This window comes from Tribolium castaneum, chromosome 3 (assembly GCF_031307605.1).
Source record: "Tribolium castaneum strain GA2 chromosome 3, icTriCast1.1, whole genome shotgun sequence".
Taxonomy (NCBI): domain Eukaryota; kingdom Metazoa; phylum Arthropoda; class Insecta; order Coleoptera; family Tenebrionidae; genus Tribolium; species Tribolium castaneum.
Genome location: NC_087396.1, coordinates 21,268,947 through 21,286,891, shown reverse-complemented (window position 1 = coordinate 21,286,891; position 17,945 = coordinate 21,268,947). Strand labels below are relative to the sequence as shown.

At 35.1% G+C, this 17,945-nt stretch overlaps 2 protein-coding genes across 7 annotated transcripts in view; both read left to right on the top strand.

The window, feature by feature from the left end:
• Positions 1 to 8: 8 nt before the first annotated feature.
• On the top strand, positions 9 to 467 carry LOC662345 (transmembrane protein 50B). The gene has a single exon (XM_968446.1). It carries the CDS (start codon positions 9 to 11, stop codon positions 465 to 467), a length of 459 nt encoding a protein of 152 aa, XP_973539.1.
• A 3,912-nt stretch (positions 468 to 4,379) lies between these two features.
• LOC662416 (zinc finger protein 608) overlaps positions 4,380 to 17,945 on the top strand; it is a 35,672-nt gene continuing 22,106 nt past the window's right edge. For 3 of the 6 annotated variants that reach the window (XM_008197213.3, XM_008197214.3, XM_064355418.1), the window contains exons 1-3: positions 4,380 to 4,599; positions 11,291 to 11,434; positions 14,910 to 14,930. The gene's annotated coding sequence lies outside the window, so the exon portion shown is untranslated. Of the gene's footprint in view, positions 4,600 to 5,180; positions 5,279 to 11,290; positions 11,435 to 14,909; positions 14,931 to 17,945 lie in introns of all 6 variants that reach the window. The other 3 variants (XM_064355419.1, XM_064355420.1, XM_064355421.1) reach the window with 3 other exon arrangements.

Sequence of the window (17,945 nt, the reverse complement as noted above, 5' to 3'; positions counted from 1 at the left end):
GGGGCACAATGTACCAAACCCTGGTGGTGCCCTGCCTTGGCGAGGTGTCCCCCTTGAAATTCAACGCCCTCCTGTCCTGCCTCGCTGGCCTCGCCTTCTTCAGCGCGTGGTGGCTGCTGATCGGGCTCCTGTCCGACAACCTGCTCTGCTACCAGGAGTTTTTCCCCGCGCTTTTCTCCAGCATGGCCCTCGTCCTCATCAACATTATCCCCACAAGCCTCATCCTGGAGCCCCAGCTGCACTACACGACGAAGTGCGGCATTCTCATGTCGCGGACCTGCCTTTTCATCGGGTTTATGATCGCTTTCGGCGCCCTAATCGGGGCCTCGTACATTCTCATAAACAACTACCTTTTGGATAAAGCAGAGCTGAACAAGTGGCCCGGCTGGAGCGTGTTTCTGCAAAACTTGCTCATTTTCAGCGCCACCCTTTTGCTAAGGAGTCGCAAGTCGCTCGAGTATTTTTGAAATTAAAACGTGATTAAAGCGTGAAATTGAGTAATTTTTGGTGCCTTTGGGGCGTCGTTATTTAGCGGTTAGTGTGTTATAAAAACGGGAGATTAGCGCGAAGGTTGCGCGCAATTATCCACTTGTTTTCTCTCAAATCAAAGTAATTACCATTTCCTTGTACGGCGTTTAGAGATATCTTTATTACCGGTACGAGGTTTATGATTATGTTAAATTGTTTTCGATACAAACTGGTTCAAGACTCGATCGACTACTGCATTAAAATACTAATGGCTAGTCGAGATTTTATCGCTTTGTGATGCGACGAAACGAAAAGCTATTCTTCGATTTTATGACGTTGGTTGTTCGTTCTAAATCACCGTTATTTATTATAATTAGTTTCATCTTAATTACGAGTTTAAAGCAATAAAACCTTCCACAAATGTGGAAACTTTCACCACAGTTTTTGTCCAACTTTCGTAACATTAAAAATAAATGCCAAATTTAACTAGGCTTTGAAATCAAACAAATCACTTATTACAGCCAGTGCTATAATCGGATTCATTATAAACATGAAAGTGGTTTTAACGCAACCACAATGTTTGATGCGCTTTTCGGGGATCCCCGCGTTGGCGTTTAGCTGGTTGCATAAAATCGATGACAATAAAATAAATCAGCGTTCAACAACGGGGATCATTTCGGAATATACGAGGCACACGAAAGCTTTGTCGCTCAATTTGGTATCGTAACGTTGTGTTACATCCTGTCGTGAGCTTTACACGTGCACACATAATGCCTGCGCTACTGGATATTTAAATTACGACAAGGCTGTGTGGGTCGATGAAACGACTAATTTCGCTGCGAATTAAAACGAATTAAAAATTATAATTAGCACAACTGCGAGTTATGCAACACATTATACACCGGGTAATTAATTCCGTTTCAGGTTTCGACGACCGTTGTTGCATCGCTCCGTTGACCGACCATCTCGCCATTTATTCCGCTTCACAAATTCCATTCTTTAAGAAATTAAATTTGCATTATCGCTAATTGGAATGGCATTAAATTTGTTTAGGTCAGCTTAATTAACCTGTCACTACTACCAATCATCGAAAACTCCTTATTATCAATTATCGTAAAAAACACGACCGTAGATAATAGATCATTCAGTTATGACAATTTTCTGTTTGCATTGGTGGTGTACGATACGTCACTAATGTCACATTAATGACATCTGTCATCGCAAAAAAGTCAGTTGCCTCTAGATGAAAGCCGTTCTGTTGGAACAACAGCCCGGCCGGCCGTTGTTCCAACGGAAACATAGAATTGAGCGTTGCCGTGCCGAGTTTCCCTGCCGTGCACAGCCGCTCTGCGGAGGTCTCTAGTCTACCATGTGCTACAAGGATGCGCCCCGCGCCCCCTTGCCCTACGCGAATTAGTGTTGCTTAATTAGCCGGTTCGGACATTCACTACTGTCAAATAAACGTCAAATTCTCACGTTGGCAGTCCCAAAAACGTCAATTTTGACGCTAAAAAACCATGGCAACTGCATATGGCCGAAAATTACCAAATTTGCGAGTGGTGCCAACTGCTTCAAAAACGATTTTTTCAGAATAATGCCATGATTTGAGTAATTGTATGCCGTGTAATCTCTCTTAAGGGACAGCCCCTCTGACAAACGGACATATGTGTTGGTACCGTTTTGAGCTTTACCTATTTTAAATGGTATTGTGTCTCCCATAACGCAATTGGAAACACAATATCTCCTATAAGCGGACAGCATGCCACTTGCGCATCTGTTATGAAAGAAATTGAATTTTTCGTAATATAATGATATAATGTAATAATTTTTTACGTACGTTTCTGGCGAAAGTGGCAGTACTGTTGTAGCAAATTAAAAAAAAAAGAGATATAGTTGAAAAATATTGTTATTTTATAATAGCATCATGCTACTAGCTACTATTTTATCTCTTAAATATTTTTTTTTAAGGAGACCTCCATTAACCGGACAAAAACACGTCCGCTTATGGGAGAGTTCGCTGTTCCTGTATTATTAGCGTTGCATAATTTTACGAGCGAGATCGGATTAGACGTGGCATAATAAGCATCCAAGCCGTTACACATAAACATCGTCCATAAAGTGTAATTATTAATTGCACGACCTCAATTAGTGTCGATAAGTTTGGTTTTTAAGTGTCGGAGGTACAAAAAAAGTGCATTACGATGCGCTAATAAATATTCATGCAACATTGACGTAAACTGAAATGTTAATTTCGGAAAAAAACGAGCGCGTTACAATCTGAGCTCAGACCGTAATGATATTTAATATTCTGGCAAGCTCCGTTCGCCTGCGATATGGCCGAGGATTCCATTATACCATGTAATCCAATCTAAATAGTGTTGGGAGTCTCGTTGAGGTGGATTGACACTCGTTTCCACCACTCACTGCCTGCATGATGGGAACTTATGAAGTTATCTCGTATCAATTCTCTTCCACATTTTTGTAGCATTGTTTCAATACGACTATTAAAGCACTCGCTTTAGTGCCGACTTCACGTGATAAATACTTGAGCATTTCCCTGGCTGGTCTCTGCAATTTGTGCCTTTGAAGGCACCTTGGCTAATGGATGCGTTCGATTTCAATTACTCGACATGCTATCTCAGATACTGGACTGAAATCCTGTTAGTCCCCCATATTAGCCACGTGACCGGACCATATGGGCATAGATTACACCCAACAATGACGCGGCCGCTGTGACAAATTAGCCCAGGACAGTTTTTATTTATCTGGGATGGAATGACTATTATTTATCGATGCAATAAAATCTAATTGCCACATCATGTAACTAACTGTTAACTATACACACAATGACAACAGTAATGGAGACGTACACAAAGCGGGGAATTCCATTACAGCACGCGTTTTGGGGTGATTTGGCCGCGAGGTTGGCACCACTCGTGTGATTAATGGCTCTAATACAATATTCAATGATTTAAATAAAACTGTATAATTTATGACTCCGTGTTTACGTTTCACAAAGCGGTGATAATTATTTGTGAATGCGTGTTTTGATGATTTACCCGTTTGCACGAATTTCACTCAATGATTAATTCAGAAAAAGAGCGGAGATAATGAACGTGGAAAGGCTATTAATTAGCCAGCATGCGATCGGTGGAATTTTTAAATTATTAAATTCGTCAATACGGACGCACACACCTCTATTGAAAACGACTGTCGCAGTGGCGTAGCCATAAACTGGAGATCAGTTGGCTCATTTTTAATCCCTTGAATTTGTGAAAGTTGTATGAGAAACTTCTCAGGAAGCTAAATGTTTGGGTTTTCCAAAGAATAAAAAATAATCGAACAAAAATACGTATAATTACCTAAGTTTTTCAAATCATTAACATTTAAAAATTTTTTTTTTTTTGGTATCGTGTCTTCAATGTCTTTGAAGAGATATAATAAACTTCTTAAATACTTAAATAGGTATAGATTTTTTCATCAGACATAATTAGTATGTAGCTAATAAAAAAATTTATTTTTGGCTTTTTACTTTTTAAAATTTGTGCTCTGCTCACTGACTGTTGGTAGTCATGTGGGGGTTTAGGCGACAAACTTGAAAAAACATCTCAAACGCCACTTGAAAGTCAAGTGGTTTATTAATTTTATTTGATGTTTTATCTTAAGAGGATTTAAGATGAAGCATCAAATTAATTTTAGACAAACTCTATCTTCTCTCCAACTTGGAGATATTACCCATGGCTCCCTAGATAACACACCAAAGCCTCTCAAATAAAATCTTTTCATGGGGCACTTCCAAAGCCACCCAGTATTTATCCCATGCCGCCCCTCCCCGCACCCGTCGCTGTTCGCTTGTTCGTGGCTTTGTGCTCGTTCGGGCGTTTCCGGCGCGTTTCGCGTCGTTTCCGAGCCCGATCCGCTAGTTCGCCGCCTTGTCTCTGTAGCGAGGAGTGTGCGTGAGCAGAGTTAGTGCCGTGCCAACTCGAAAAATCGAAAATTTCTTGTTTTGAAGCAATTTGCGCTGAAGATGGGCCGTGTGGAGTGTCTTGTAGGTGTGCAGTGTGTGTTGTGAGTGCTCGTGCAGTGTCCCTTGGGATTACTTGTGTGTTTTCGGCGGGATTTGCAGTCCTGGTGAGTGGGAACCACGCCTAATATCCGCGATTTTCTTTTGTCCGCCCAGGAAGACGTCTCGCACATCTTCAACTGACGCCTGCTTCCGGACACGTTAACAGCGCCCGTCTCGCTCGCGCCCGCCCCGTGGGCTAGCTCGCGCTCTCTCTTGTCTGTAAACAAGCGTCGGTCGATCGCTAGGGAAGCCATTTTGTTGCTGGGATTTTCGAAAATGTGCACACGGCCAACACCGCAAAAACAAAAACACCAGATTATTACCACACGATTTTACAAATATACTACTTTGTTTATTTACACCAATGTTCGAGATTCCCACTCAAGGGATTTAAGGGCCAATGACACGCCCTTGGTGTTTTTGCCCAAAACCGGGCGAAATATTTTCAAAAAAATTTCGTGTTCATTTTCCGATTGTGTAATTAATTGCTTCCTCATGTTTATGTAATTAAGCTATTTACAATGACTGTTATTATCGGACGCACTCAAGTCATAAAGTCGTAAAACGAGGTTTATTTTTAAGTTGTCAAGTTTGTTGGGGGCGGCAAGTTTGAATTTAGTGAGAATTGGGAATTTGTCTTCTGCAGGTGTAAATGGGAAAAACAACGAACTTGGAGCAGATCAAGGCCGAACGTATTTATACAGGTGTTGCCAACATGCATGAAAAAATCATGTCTGGAAGCTGGTAAATTTGTTTTGTGCATTTTTTGTGTGGCACGCCTGCGGCGAGTGTAATTTAATTTTATTGGTTTTGCGGTTTTGTTTATTTTGTTGCGAAAGATGAAATTTTACAATTAAGCCAAATGTTTATTAAAATGATTATTACTGTTAATTATTCAAGCACTGAAATGTTCCCAGAAGGATTACAAAGCCACAAAGTCGCCTCTTTAAGGAGATAATGACCGACAAGGGTGGTCCTACCTTCCAGGTAGGGCAAATAACCCTCTTTACAACGTGGAAATTTTAATAGAAACCGTCAAGATTTGTTTTTCCACTCCCACAATATCGATCCGTGCAAGTGCATAATTGATGTTTCAACGTATAATTTGTCAAGTTAATTATTAATGGGCTATTCCACCCACGTTGTGACAGTTAAAAAGTTTTATTACCTTCTAACAATTTAATCACTCATGTTAACAGTTTATAAATCTGAGTATTAATAAAATAAATAATTAAATTCGTGTCACGGTTCACGTTTGCGAACATCTAAATTGCAAATAATGCGAAAACGCCCACGGAATGAATACATTATCGGCAATTGTGAAGCCAGAGGGGGAATTTTCGGAATTTTTAGGGAATCGTTGGCAACACAGACGTTTCTAATTTATACGAAATCGACCATTGCTACCAAGATTAAAACAGAAAATAAATATATTTCTTTAAAAAGTCAGTAAAATTTAAATATACAGGGTGGGCAAAAGTTTGGAACCAAGCGTTTTGTTCCTAAACTATGTACCTTACGAAAAAACTAATTAGTACATCATCAACTACTTTAAAAATGTGATAATTGTTCAAGAATATTTTTTTTTAAGTTCCTTTTAGTTTTCGAGTTATTAAACTTTTTTTTAATAGCACTCTACTACGTCAATTTTTTTAGTAAAAGACTATGCTCTATAATGCAATAATATTGTTTTAGAGCCAAAAGATCTTTTACCAAAAAAATCGCCGTAATAGAGTGTCATTTGAAAAAAAATCTATTTTTTGAATAACTTGAAAACAAAAATAAATTCGAAAAAAATATTTTTGAAAAATGATGACATTTTTAAAGTGCTTGATGATGTACTAGTTAGTTTTTTTCTAAAGTACATAGTTTAGACGCAAAATGCTTGGTTCCATACTTTTGCCCATCCTTGTATAGTACAGATTTGTCAGATTTTTGTGTTATAAACTTAAATTAACTTACTAAATTGTTTAATTATCCATGGTCTCCAAAGCACTGCATTCTGTACACTATGTTTTGTTTGGAAAAATAGGATTTTATCAAAATTATCTATAATTTTTCAATTAAATAATAAGAGGGTAGTTCTTCGTCTTGAAGCCAGGTTTAGACTGATTGTCGTTATTTGTTTCTTTAAAAACGTCACAATCCACCAAAAAACTATTTCGTAATAACAGTTTTGGCCTTGCCCTTGAACCATTCGCAACATTAGAGAAATTATTTGAATATAAATTAAATTGCACTTAGACAATAATTAACCAAACGACCGATTAAACTGCAATTTGACACTAATTATTCCCAACTAACAATGCGTTTATTTATCCTTTTTTCATGTTGAAGCTTCCAAAAACAAATTGCAAACACTATCGCTAATCAAATCAATCACCGAACGGTTCGTTATTCACACAAACTGTTTGAAAAAGTTTGTTCTGATGAAAAATAGGAAAATATTTTTAGTGATTTCAATTTTGGGACGGTTGCTGTTTTTAAGATTTAACTTTATTTACTTGTCATGTCACGCACTAACAACTAAAAAAGTCTATCGAATGACTAATGAAACGAGTGCTTTAATAGTCATTTCAGCACTCAAGTTTATTTACCCTGACATTTTTTTGGTAAAGACGTCAACGTCTCGGCCAAATTGCTTGGATCAATTTTCCACTTGTCACCCGAACCAGTGATTCCCCAATCGTCAAAGAAAATCACCTGTTTCGCTTTCCTAATTGAACGTTTCGGTTTAACACATCAGCACGTAATTATCAAAGTTCAAGCCCGCTAATGGCAGGTGCGAAATACCATCGATGGACATATTCGATAAACGGGATTGCGTTTAGTGTAATTTTTTGCTTTCTAATTCGAAAAGCCTCAAAGGTAAATAGTGCGATTCCCGCCTAATGATAGTAATCCCAATAAATGCTTTGAGGTAAAATTCTTGGATGACTTAACGATTTTTTTTCGTTCGTATAATTTAATAATTGTTTGTTATTTCGGTTATATCGAGTTAATTACAATGATCAAATTAAATTGGCTGTTTCTGAAACTCGAAAGTAAGCTAATGTTGTGCACAATGACAAGTTAATCTCGACGTAATTAATGGTTGGATAATTTTCCGTCTCTCTCTATCATGGGACGTAATTAGCGGTTGTGGTATAATGGGAAACGTCATGTGTACCACGCCTTGCGATATTTTAATTAGGGGACGAATTTACGCCAAAAACCACATTCCGCGAACAAAGAGAGTGATTTATGACGTAAATCGGGCCTGCCTTGACCCCATTGGGGCCATTTGTTCCCGCTTTGGAACTGCGAACGCAAAAGGCCGAGGTTCGAACCCCGCCCGCGCCAGTTTTTTTCCAAATTTTTTCCAATATTCAAATGCTGCAAATCTGAATTTGGACCCGGATTGAGACATTTTCCAACATAACATCACAGACTTAATTGTTATTTTGAGTTGAAATAACATTTTCGATTTGAATTGGGGTCAAAACTAGAAAAATAACATCAGTGCTGCCAACGAGCGAAATTATGATTACAGTTTAAGAATTAATTGTAAGTGAAGACACTCCAAAAAAATGTCTAACGTTCAAAACCGCGTCACGTTTCTAAGCCTTTTATATGCAAATTCCCGGCTGTGTAAAGCTTGAAAAAGCATGACACACTCTGTAAAAATTCGTGTCTTAAGACCCAACTTCAACCGGGTATCGGCCTACCTGCCCAACTACCTGAAATCGGAGTGAAAAACTGGTCGAAAACCCATCCCGAAAGCAAATATTTAGTTTATATAACTAAAGACAAATTGCTCAATGTTGGAACAAACAAAAATCTAATTTACATAATGTTTGTAAAATGTCAAGTTCCCACCTAATATTGCGGAAACAATGTCAGAATAATAAAAAGTAAACCAGATGTCGAGCGGATTGTGTTAGAAAACTGGTCAAAGAATCTCGCAAATCGATTAAAACGGTTCAACGAGTCGGTAATTATTCTAATTAAGTGGATTTCTCATCCAATTAGCAGCGGCGATTTTTGCACAAATCGCCTTATTTATTGATGAATTCGCTCGGAGGAAACGTTTCCATTCGGGAAAGATAAAATTGCATTTTTACGACGCAGGTTTAGTGTCTGCTGAAAGTGTAAACATGGGCCGTATTTTAAAAGAGGGAGCGTTTGCCAATAATAAACAAGCAAAACAAACGGCTTTTGCTTGTTCGACGAGGAGGAGGGTCATTATAAATATAACACTCGTAAATTGGTATTGTGCTTCCCATTCGAGTTCGTGCCCATTCAGACGGACATAACTGAAATCAAACTGTTAACCCAGTTGCACTAAATGCGCATTATTCGATACAATCTAACGCCCTGCAACGTTACGTAACGCTTCGATGGACGATTTGGAATGGCTGCTTTGAGCGATCGAATGGAAAAAATGGCACGATCGCGATTAAACGACACCGAGACGATTCGCGAGAGTTTCGACAAGTTTTCATTGTGTTACGTTCGAGTTTTTTTCCTAATAATCTCTTCAAAAAGCAGTTATTTCGGTAAAAATATGCCCTAAAATTAGGCTCTAAATGCGCGAATGTAATAAAAACACTATTAACATTTTTTTGCATTTGTGTATTACGTCCGCTTCGCTTAACTTTACGATTATTGCCAGTGTAGTTATCAATTTTGTTATCACTATTGTATTTGTTTTGTTATTTTTTAACTATAATTATGGTACTTTTACGTTGGAAAACATGAAAAAACCTACTTGATCCGCGTTTGAATTTGTGATTTCTATGAATTGTAAACATTTTTTACGAAATTTTTTGTCCAATTTTGAAAAAAAAAAAACAGTTTTTTTGGTCATGGTCGAACCCATAATTTTGTATAAATTGGTCTGTAATCTTGGCAGGCGGTCTGAAATTAAAATAACTTTGTTGAAGTCTGAATTATATCACACTCTAATTTCTTGTTTGGAAATTTCTAGTTGATTTTGTAAAATATATTCTGATCATTTTTACTCATCTTTCGCTAAAAAAAAGTTTGATTCGGGTTTGAGCTGGGTTTTGTAGGAATCACCATAGTATTCATAAAGTGAAATAAATCGTTCTAATCAAATAATAAAAAAAAAAAAACAAAAATGAATTATTTATGTCTGAACAGTTAAATTTTACTAAAATTGTTTTTCCAGTTTTGAAAACAGGGAAAGAAAGTACCTTGAACTCTAAAATTTTATGGAAATTTTGAAACAATTTTTTTGGTCAGGTACGAATTCCTAGATTTTGTATAAATTTTTGATTTTTTGTTTCGAAAAAAAATTAGATTTGCTCCGGATTCAAACATATGGATTTTGGAAAAACTGCTTTGGACATTCTACATTTAGTTTTATAAAAAAATTACTCGACTCGAGTTCGAGCTGGCGTTTGTAAATCACCATAACACTATTTACAAGTGAACTAAATCGCAACATTTCTATACGTTAGTCTGGAAAGTTTTTACTAAAATTATTTTTCCAGTTTTGAAGTCTGAGAAAAAATGCTCTGATCAGGATTTGGAACCTAAAATTTTGTTTGTAGAAATTTTGTCTAATTTTGAAAACAATTTTTTTCAACAGCGTCGAATTCCCAAATTTTGTCTAAGTTGCTGTGTAATCTTGGCAGGCGGTATGATGTTAAAATAACTCTGTTGAATTCAAAATGATATCGCTCTAGTTTTTTATTCCGATAATAATTGTCTTGTTTTGAAAAAAAATGAGTTGGTCCGGTTTTGAACCTACGGATTTTGGAAAAATTGCTGTGGACATTTTCACTTTTTTCACCATTATTAAAAAAAAAAGTTCGATTCGAGTTCGAGGTGGCTTTTGTAAATCACCATAATACTATTCCCAAGTTCCAGTTAAAGTGAAACTGGAAAGTTAGTTTTTACTAAAACTATTTTTCCAGTTTTGAAAACAGAAAAAAAATTGAGGGGTTCAAACCTTAAAATTTTGTATACATTTTTTGTAGCAATTTTGAAACCACAATTTTTTGGTCAGGGTCGAATTCCCAAATTTTGTATAAATTGTTCTCTAATCTTGGTAGGCGGCGGTCTGAACTTAAAATAACACTGTTGAAGTAATAATTAAAAAATTATATCGCTGTAGTTTTTTATTTCGAAAATAATTGTCTAGTTTTGAAAAAAAAAACTGAGTTGGTCCGGATTCGAACCTACGGATTTTGAAAAAAATCTTTTTACATTTTTACTACAATCATCTTCCTATTAAAAAAAGTAGGTTCGGCTCGGGTTCGAACTGTATTTTGTGGAAATCACTATAATATTCACCAAGTGAACTAAAAGGCACTATTAACTAACATAGTTTTTCCAGTTTTGAATACAGAGAAAAAAAAACGCCTTGATCAGGGTTCGAACCCTAAAATAACTTCTTACAAAATAGATTCTGTAATTTCGAAAATAAACAAAGTGGTTTGACCCGGACACAAATTTCCAATTTTTATTTACATGAATTAGTATAATTTGCTTCACTGATTTAATGAGTTATTCTGTAATAATTAATTATTCGTCTGCTTTGAAAAAAAGTGGCATGGATTTTTGTGTTATTAGATGTGTCCGTTGAATATTTTTCCAAATTCCGCCGTTTTGCCGTTGCGTAAAATCCCATCTTGCAATTTGATCATACTTTCAACCGGAAATGCCAAGCAAACCGGAATCGCGCTTATAATAATCCCTCGACACTTCTTCAGCAAACTCACTCAATAATTTTTTCTTCTGTTCCAGGTGAGTTCCAACAATGCGTCGAAAGTGCAAAACGTCGTGTCTTAAGTGCTTCTGAGTGGTGTATGAATGTTGTGATCTAACCTTTTAATGGAGTAAAAGTAGAGCTGTAATTGCATCGCTGTTGTAGACGTGGCTTTACTCGAGGTAAGTTGTTTTTTCGTTATTATCTAACCGGAAACACACTTTTGACATTTTACTCAAACTTTCTTCCGGACTAGAACAGAGCCATCTTTTCTAAACACGTCCGTGTTTGCTTATCTTATCACAGCAAACATTGTTTTAATCAACATTTAATATTGACCCAGTCGAGTCAATATGTGATCGTTAAATAAAAAAATGCCACCAGGAGTTTTATTTTAATTATTGTCACACGCTTATTATTGTAGTCGTGTAAGTGTGATTTTCCGCTTTGCCTGACGAGTTTTCGTCTTCCTTCCTCCGTCATGCCTCGAATCCTCCGGGGCTCTACTACAAGTCCTGAAAACGTCGAATTTCAGCCGTTCTTTGTCCGAATGAAAATCGATGGCGGAGAACGCATTCGGCGGCGTTTTACCAATTTTTTGATTTTGTACGAAATGCTGGAATTTTCATCGTGTAAATATTGGCGGTATTGATTGTAGGGAAACATATCTTTGATTGTTTTCGTGTTTGGTTTTTCTGTGTTTACGCTGCTTTATCGGGCGTCACGTGTGAGTGTTTTTATTTTCGGCCGGCAATGCGGATTTTTGATTTGTTTTTCATTCCGATGTTTGCGTGGATTTTGCAATGTAAACTTTGGATATTGCGTCAATTTGCACAGAAAGTTGTTAATTTTTGTGGTGAAGAAATGGTGTTTGCCTTTGGTTTTATAAATAAATACAACAATTAAACAAGATTGCGCCAAAAGCGTTAAAATTCCAGTTAACATCAATTAAAATTTTTTGATTCATAATTCGAGAACAAAGCTCCACTTTCTCCTCATCTCGAGCTAATCGCTCCCGACACGCAATACCAGCTGTGTTTCATCGTAATTAAGCCTCCTCGTGAGAATTGTGATTTGTTGTCGAAAGACGTAATTAAATAAAACGCGTCGTTGGTAATTTGGAAAAAAAATGTCTCGAGTGAATTACTTTAGCGCTGCTACCGCACGAGTGTTAAACTGGAGGTTAGAGAGGTCCCCTGAGGTCAATCCCATGACCTCAAGAGCGAACGTAACAAGATGGAAGCTACATTAATCATGTCCTTTCGATGTAACAACCGCAGCATAATATCGTTACACTGCAATATCCATTACATGGTGTCATCGCGATGTTTATCGCGTGATGCATGACCGCAACAGTTATAATAGAAATACAAGAAGTTGGGAAAAACATGAGGAAAATACGAGGATGGGATAATTAATTCGTGGCCTCTCACAGAAGGCAATTGTTTTTTTATTAATTTTTATGTTTTTATGTAGCGCCATCCTTTCGTAGTGTAACGTTAAAATTTTATCAAAATCGGTCAAGTAGTTTTTAATTATTGCCTCTTCAAGTGTCTTAAGTTCACGATTTTTTAAGAAATGGTGAAACGTAAAGTTCTATATTAAAAATGTAACAATTTACTTTTTTTCAAGACAATAAGTTAAAATTGTACATTTTTAACACACAAAACGTGGTTTTGTGACAATTAAAAAAATAAAATAAACTTCATATTTACAAATTCTCTAATTATTACAATTAACTACTAATTTTTTAACATTGGGAAACGTAAATATCTGCATAAAATTTAATTCACCTGATAATTTTTATTAAAAAAAAAGAAAGAAACAATATAAATTCAATATATTTTTCTGTTCACTGTTCTGAAACAAGAAATACCGACAAATAAGACAGATATCAATAACAAAAAAATATGACATAATACCACAATCATCATGAAGTAAAAGGCACATTTTCTTGCTCAGAAACGCTGGAAAAAGTGAAAATTTAGTGATGTTCGCTTTGTTTTTAACGAATTCTGCAGAATAATTGCTTTTATGACTGAAAAATTAAAGAAAGACTAAAAAAAACACAACAGTATGTTGTAAATTTTTTGATTTGTGACTGAGAAATCTCGCAAAAAGCCAGAAATTTAAGATAAAAGAAGAGCGTTAAACAAGATAAGTAAAAATAAGATCTAAGATAAATGAGCCTAATATGGTTAAATATTAATGTAAACCGCTTGAAACCGAGAAAAATAACTTAAATCTCGATCTATTGTAGCGATTTTCAGCTATATTTTACAAAAAATCTTTTTTAACCGAAAAAAGCAAATATAAAGGCATTTTGGACACAATTTGGTGATTTTTCGTTCCAGTTTAGTAAATTCTCACATCTCACAAAAGTAAAATACACAATTTTGTAACTGTTTTTTACTGATTTTTTGCTTTGTTTTTAACGAAATTTCGCAGAATAATCGCTTTTGTGACTGAAAAATGAGTTAAAACAACCGCTCAAGAAAAACAAAAAAAAGTAATTAATTATACCGACAGAATGTGGTAAATTTTTTGATCTCTGATTGAGAAATCTCGCAAAAAGCCTGAAATTTAAGTTAGAAAAAGAGCTTTAAACAAGAAAAGTAAAAATAAGATCTTGCAAAATAAATAAGCCTAATATGGTTAAATATTAATGTAAATCGCTTGAAACTGAGAAAAATAACTTAAATTTCGATCAGTTTTAGTGATTTTCAGCTATTTTTTACAAAAAATCGTGTTTCTAGCCGAAAAAAGCAAAAGTAAAGGCATTTTGGACACAATTTAGTGATTTTTCGTTCCTGTTTAGTAAATTCTCACATCTCACAAAAGTAAAATACACAATTTTTTAACTGTTTTTTGCCGATTTTTCGCGTTGTTTTTAACGAAATTTCGCAGAACAATCGCTTTTGTGACTGAAAAATGAGTTAAAACAACCGCTCAAGAAAAACAAAAAAAAGTAATTAATTATACCGACAGAATGTGGTAAATTTTTTGATCTCTGACTGAGAAATCTCGCAAAAAGCCTGAAATTTAAGTTAGAAAAAGAGCTTAAAACAAGAAAAGTAAAACTAAGATCTTGCAAAATAAGTAAGCCTCATATGACGATCTATTTTGGCGATTTTCAGCTACTTTTTACAAAAAAATCGTGTTTATAGTCGAAAAATGCAAAAATAAATGAATTTTTGACACAATTTAGTAATTTTTCGTTCCAGTTGAATAAAATCTCACATAGGTAAATTACACAATATCTTAACTGTTTGTTTGACTTACGAGAATTTTTGACAAAATTTTCCTAATAATCGAGCTTCTGACTAAAAATTTTTGAAAATATAATTTTGTATCTTATTTCTTGATTTTTCATTCTTATTGAACACAATTTTAGCAAGAGAACTGAGCTTGAAAAATTTTAGACTTATTTCAATTTAAAAATTTGCCGAATTTTAGCTTAATTTCGATTAATTGCAGGCTTAAAGTTTAACGAAAATTGTTTTGCCTAAATTATGTGAGGCCACGAATTAATCACCCCACCTTCGTACGAGGGTTTTAAGCTGGCTTAGGGTTCGATTTGTCGAAAGAAATTTTCTAATTTTTGAAATATATTTGTTCACTAAATTCGTGTTCTAATAATTTTTTGTCTTGTTTCAGGTGGATTATTGCCTATCGAGTGTAAGTATTGAACGGTTTCTTACTTTTGCTCGAAATTCTGGCTTCGTGACTATAAAATTGTACAAAAGCCACCGGTTCTGTTCTGTTTTCACGGTCGAAAGACCCGTTTGTAATCGTAATTACGGTAATTGCAACCGTTTAAATGCGCCTAATATCTTGTTGTTTCCACATAATTAGAAAAAATGCGTTAGAGGCGCCTCGTAATTATGCAAACCAGCGTCATTTCCAATCGCCAGCAGTTTTGACGACGTATCATTTCATCCAATTAAAAGCAACCGCAAATTTAACAATTAATCCAACCGTAAATATTGATAACAACAAATTGTGTATATTTAAATGCGTCACGAATGCGGAATATTTTATAATTATCGATTGTGTGCATCCGTTTAGACTCATTTAAATAAAATTATAGCTTGTAATAACCGTAAATTACGGTTTGTGTCGATTATTCGGCTGTTTTAATTATGGTTGATCGAGTGAGTGAAAGTCGGATATTTCAAACACAAAGCTTTACTTTGGCGAAATTCCAACTCGCTTTTTTGTTTTTGGATTAATTGCGTGAAATTTTTTCGCGTTAATATTCGATGAATATTCATTTGGTGGACAAACAAGGAATGAATAATAAATAATTCCGCCGATATATTGACTGAAATTGGAGGGAAGAACCGTTCAAATGTCAGTTACCGGATTTTCATGAATATTTAGCACGCAATCGTGTTTGTTTCAAGCAATAAATAACAATATGATTGAGAGTACGCGTTTTTGTGTCGGTTGAAGGAACTCGGTTTTATGGTTTGCTGCACAGGAGTTCGGTCTAAGCCGGGATTAGATGTGGGTATTTAACAGGTCAAACAGCGGACTAGCAGCCCTTAGAAACGGGAAATTATCGAGGGGTTGATGCCACCCCTAATTAGGAGAGAGGAGACGCTCGGGACCTAACCAGCTTTAGACTAGTCTGCTTTTTTTCTTAATAATTTACTGCTCTACAGTTGCTACACCAAACTGTGCTGTATTCGTAACTACAACTTTCTTCTTTAATTAAAAAAATATTTGGAGACAGATTGCTTCACCGAGGACTTGACTATTTCATTCCGAGCAAGAACTGACGAAAGAAAACTTTGATTTTGTATACAATACAAAATAGTAGATGCATGGTCTAAAATTTGAAAAATAGTACAATGGTGAACGTAATTTTGTAGTTTTTATGCAAAAATGCTTGAAAGCGGCGCAAATTTGACGATATTTTTTATTGTTTTTGAGAAGAAATATACAAATTTGGTGATTTTTTAGGAGATTTGGTCAAAATTTCGAGTTTTTGAGTGAAAAACGTGCTAAAAATGAGAAAAACGGTAAAACAATGTCATTTTAAAATCGAGGTTTTTGGACATTTTTTGACGAAATTTATGGAAATATTGACTGAGAGAGTGCTGAAACGGTTTGAAAAGAGAAAAAGAAATAGTTTTTGACTCAATTTGGTATTTTTTTATTTTGAATTTCGCGAAATAGGTGAGTATCTGACTGAAAAATGCAAGGGACCTTTGAAAAAGTTAAAAAATAGTATAATGGTGAACTTAATTTAGTAGTTTTTGTACGAAAATGTTTGAAAAAACGGCGCAAATTTGACGACATTTTGGATATTCCTATTATTTTTGCCAAAAAATACAAAAATTTGGTGATTTTTTGGGGGATTTGTGATGATATTCGGCAAAAATTTCGCGTTTTTGAGTCAAAAACGTCTAGAAAATTATAAAAACGGTAAAACATCGTCATTCTAAAATTGAGATTTTGGACGTTTTTTGACAAAATTTGAAGAAATAAATTAATTTCTAGCTTAAAATGAACAATGATTCACTAAATTTTGCAAAACACTTGTGTTTGAGGCTAAAAAAGTGCTGAAACGGTTTGAAAATGTCAAAAAATTGTTTTTGTCAATCCAATTTAGTGTTTTTTGATTTTGAATTTCGCGAAATAGGTGAGTTCTTGACCGTAAAATGCAGTGGAACTTGGAAAAAGTTAAAAAATGCTCAGTACTTTAATAGTTTTTGTACAAAAATGCTTGAAAAACGGCGCAAATTTGACGATAGTTTGGATATTTTTTACTGTTTCTGAGAAAAAAGTACACAAATTTGGTGATGTTTTAGGAGAGTTATGATATCATTCGGATAAATTTCGTGTTTTTTGTCAAAAGCTTGTTGAAAACGGTCATTTTAAAATTGAGGTTTTTGGAGTAATGTTTTTTAGAATAACTTCGAACTGAAGAATTACCTTACAGGCTTAGAAAATTACAGAACATTGGTGCTTTTTGATGAAATCTGCTGAAAAATTATAGAATATCTAATTGAAAAATGTGCTAAAACGCTTGAAGGAAACGTTTTTTTGACTTAATTTGGCGGCTTTTGAACTGATTCGTGCAAAATATTTGCGTTTTAGGCCAATTAAAGCAATTTTAGTTTGTAATGTTGATATAATTAAAAAAAATGTGGTAAAATATGTGCAAAATACAGCCACTTTTAAAGGAAAGTCGGGTATTCGAGTTTCTCTAAAAAAAGTCGAAACAAGTTAGTAAAACATGACGTAAACACAAGGGATTGTAAGAACACGTAAACCCGACAGAAGTAAGAAAATAATGCAGGAAGGTAAGTACATAAAAGGCGTAAATACCGGACAATCAGCGTAATTATTGGGTAAATTTGAGAAAATTGACGTAAACATAAGCGCGTAACAGGACTTAAAACGTAAACCTGAACAGCAAGATTACTTTTTTCTTGAATTAATTCGAACTTTTTAGAGTATTTTTGTTCTTGATTTGTTTTTCTTCCGTTTGTGTTTGAATGAAATTTCAATTTTGATTTTTCTGATCCGTCAAATACGAAATTGGCACGCATAAATTACTGGCAAAGCATTGAAAAGGAAATAAGCGATTTATATTCAAGCCACAAATCAACTCGTTGGTATTTAATTTCCACGATTTATTTAATTTCGTTTCGAATGTAAAAATCGCAAAGGTTGTCATAA

What these genes read in the sequence shown, in the direction of transcription:
- LOC662345 (XM_968446.1), top strand. Translation starts at nt 9, where the DNA reads ATGTACCAAACCCTGGTGGTGCCCTGCCTTGGCGAGGTGTCCCCCTTG.